Source organism: Micropterus dolomieu, unplaced genomic scaffold, assembly GCF_021292245.1.
Source record: "Micropterus dolomieu isolate WLL.071019.BEF.003 ecotype Adirondacks unplaced genomic scaffold, ASM2129224v1 contig_13796, whole genome shotgun sequence".
NCBI lineage: Eukaryota > Metazoa > Chordata > Actinopteri > Centrarchiformes > Centrarchidae > Micropterus > Micropterus dolomieu.
In genome coordinates, this window is record NW_025742782.1 from 1 (window position 1) to 3,021 (window position 3,021).

Here is a 3,021-nt window from a genome sequence, read left to right on the forward strand (position 1 = left end):
TCAGTCATTTTCAAATCCTCCACACAGAAGCTTAGATAGAGTGAAATTCTTTCGATCTTGCTGATCAGCATTGTTGTAACACACAGATAAATACATCTGCAAATTAGAAAGCAAGGCCTTATAGATCCTAGTCTAGATGTCCGTGATGACTATCCAACTGTTTCATATAATTCACAGTGGCAAGTGATATATAAGTGTGCTATTTTAATCCTGTCTTAGTCTAATGATGAATCCAATAATCTAGTGCCAGTGGAGGCAGCATGAGCGTGCCCTCTATAATTCAGTATAAATAATATGGTGTATGGTATGTATCCATCCTAGTTAACAGTTAGTCCCCTGATTATGGCATGAAGCACCACAACAGTACAGAAACCTTAGGCACCACAGCGAGGATGTACCTGAAGACACCAGAGGGATGGTTATGCTATCTAGCTGATATACAATGAAAAGAACATTTTAAGTAGTTGCCATTTGTTTGTATCTGAATGAAAGAAACAGCTTTAATCAAAGAGAAATGTCAAGACCTTTCTGGGATAAAAAAGAATAAAGCAATAAAAAAAAGCCATAACAAAAAAGCATGTTTTCTTGACAGGCTGGAAAGTGGCCTTTCAGGCTCGGGAACCAAAGCTAGAGCCTCCATGTCTCTGTTCCACAACTCCAGCTACACTGAGACTTATCCAGCAGGCCAGGTCATCCTGCCAGTGGGGTCACCGTTGTACGTGGGCGTTTCTGTGGAGGAGAGAGATCCACGCTTTGCAGTCGTTCTGGAAGACTGCCATGCCACTCACTCATCAAACCCTGACGACCCCATGAGATACTATCTCATCCAGAACAAGTAAGTGTCCCTCTAGAGCACCAGCAGATGGTTTGTGGAGGATAATATAAATGGGAAAAAGTTAAATGTATAGAGATGTGTAATAGCCCTGATGACCCTCTCCATCCTCTCTGCCAGGTGTCCCACTGACCGCCAACAGGTGTCAGTGACTGAGAGCGGCTCGTCCCTGCAAGCTCGTTTCTCTGCCCTGTTGTTCCTGCTCCAGAATGAATACCGAGGCATTTTCCTTCATTGCAGCCTCAGCCTGTGTGACCAAAGGAGCTTCTCCTGTGTTCCAGTAAGTCACACATGTCACTTCAACAATAGCATTGTCAATCCATGTTCAATGCTGCTTAAACACTGGGATTTGATGGTATCTCTCTTTTTTACACCCTCTCTCACCATGTAGCATTGCACAAGTAGGACGTACCGCTCTGTTTCCAGCTCTGATCCTTTGATGCCCCTCACCGTTGGACCAATCAGTTGTGAGTATGAATGATAATTTGGTCTCAGGGCCGATGTCTCAAAACAATGAACTATATGGAATTAATAACCACGTTTTTTCTCTTTTTTTATTTATCTTTAGGGGACAAGTCACCTTCGGGAGCTGGTAACACACAGTTATAATACAAACACATTGCATATTGTGATTTTGTTTGGTTACTAAAAACCAAAAAAAACCCATGGGGTTTAAAATAAAAATGATACCAAAAGCTTTCTTCTGCTGTGTTTATTTCTAGCACAGGTGTGATTTGACAGTGTGTGTATATATATATATATATATATATATGTATATGTGTGTGTGTGATATAAAATCACTTTGTTTAAAAACAAAACCTTGAACCTTGATGGTGGAACATGCACTAGTCAACAAGAAAATGTAAAACCAAATTGCAACTATGAGGTCTCAAACCAACTAAGCAAAATCTTGGGTGTTGATGTTGGGCTGAAACTGATATCCTAACAGTTTGGTGTGTCAGATGCAGTTTTCATGCATAATAACCACAGAAGAAACCTTTTTCAAATCCTGTCCTTTTGTGCAAAAACATGTAGGCTACACTATATTGCCAAAAGTTTTGGGCCACCTGCCTTTACATGCACATGAAGTTTAATGACATCCCGTTCTTAACCCGTTTAATGTGGAGTTGGCCCACCCTTTGCAGCTAAAACAGCGTCAACTCTTCTGGGAAGGCTGTCCACAAGGTTTAGGAGTGTAGTCACAGGAATTTTTGACCATTCTAGAAGCACATTTGTGAGGTCAGGCACAGATGTTGGACGAGAAGGCCTGGCCTCCAATTCATCTCAAAGGTGTTCTATCAGGTTGAGGTCAGGACTCTGTGCAGGCCAGTCAAGTTCTCCACACCAAACCCGCTCATCATGTCTTTATGGACCTTGCTTTGTGCACTGGTGCGCAGTCATGTTGGAACAGGAAGGAGCTATCCCCAAACTGTTTCCACAACTTTGGGAGCATGAAATTGTCCAAACTGTCTTGCTATGCTGAAGCATTAACTGTTACGGTGGGTGTGGGTTGGTGAGGCAGGGTTGAGCAGGTTGGAGGACCCAAACGCAGAACACAGAGCAGGTATAGTTCAGTGGTTTAATTAAACAAACAAAAGGCAAGCACACTTACATACTGAGTGGCTGAGTCCATAAAAAGCCATAATGAGAAACTAAACCAAAATCCAACACAAGTAATCCAAAACACCAAGAGCAGAGAGTAGAAAGACAAAATATTTGACAAGACAGGAGCCACAACTGACAGGGAGTAACACCAACAATGACCAGACAAGGGCTGAACAGAAAGACCACACATATATACCAGGGATAACGAGCAGGGCGGGAGCAACACAGGTGACAGACATGAGGCTAACGAGGGAGGCAGAGAGACAGCAGGAAAACAGAGAGGCAGGCAGGCAGAGACAACAGGGGGTAACAGAGAGAACACTTAGACAAGCAGACATGGGTGAATAACCAAGAATGCACAAGTACAAGCTAAACAGAACCAGTAAATGAACAAGGGAATACACAAGACAAAACGTCTCGGGTTACGTATGTAACCCTGGTTCCCCGAGAAGGGGAACGAGACACTGCGTCGGTTACGACACTATGGGAACGCCTCTAGGCGAAGCAGGTCTGAACGTGAATGAAATCACTCCAATCCTATTGGTTTGTTGCTAGAACGGTAAGGTGTGACGGAATAACCGGAG

At 43.2% G+C, this 3,021-nt stretch overlaps 1 protein-coding gene across 2 annotated transcripts in view; it reads left to right on the plus strand.

Annotated features, from left to right (window-relative positions):
* The first annotated feature begins 588 nt into the window (after positions 1–588).
* The window catches only part of LOC123966610 (pancreatic secretory granule membrane major glycoprotein GP2-like), a 3,479-nt gene continuing 1,046 nt past the window's right edge, over positions 589–3,021 (plus strand). Inside the window, exons 1-4 of one of the 2 annotated variants that reach the window (XM_046042752.1) lie at positions 589–835; positions 953–1,112; positions 1,224–1,299; positions 1,401–1,527. In XM_046042752.1, the coding sequence (XP_045898708.1) occupies positions 639–835; positions 953–1,112; positions 1,224–1,299; positions 1,401–1,441 (474 nt within the window). In that variant the 5' untranslated portion in view covers positions 589–638 and the 3' untranslated portion in view covers positions 1,442–1,527. Of the gene's footprint in view, positions 836–952; positions 1,113–1,223; positions 1,360–1,400; positions 1,528–3,021 lie in introns of those variants that run through there. The other variant, XM_046042753.1, reaches the window with a different exon arrangement.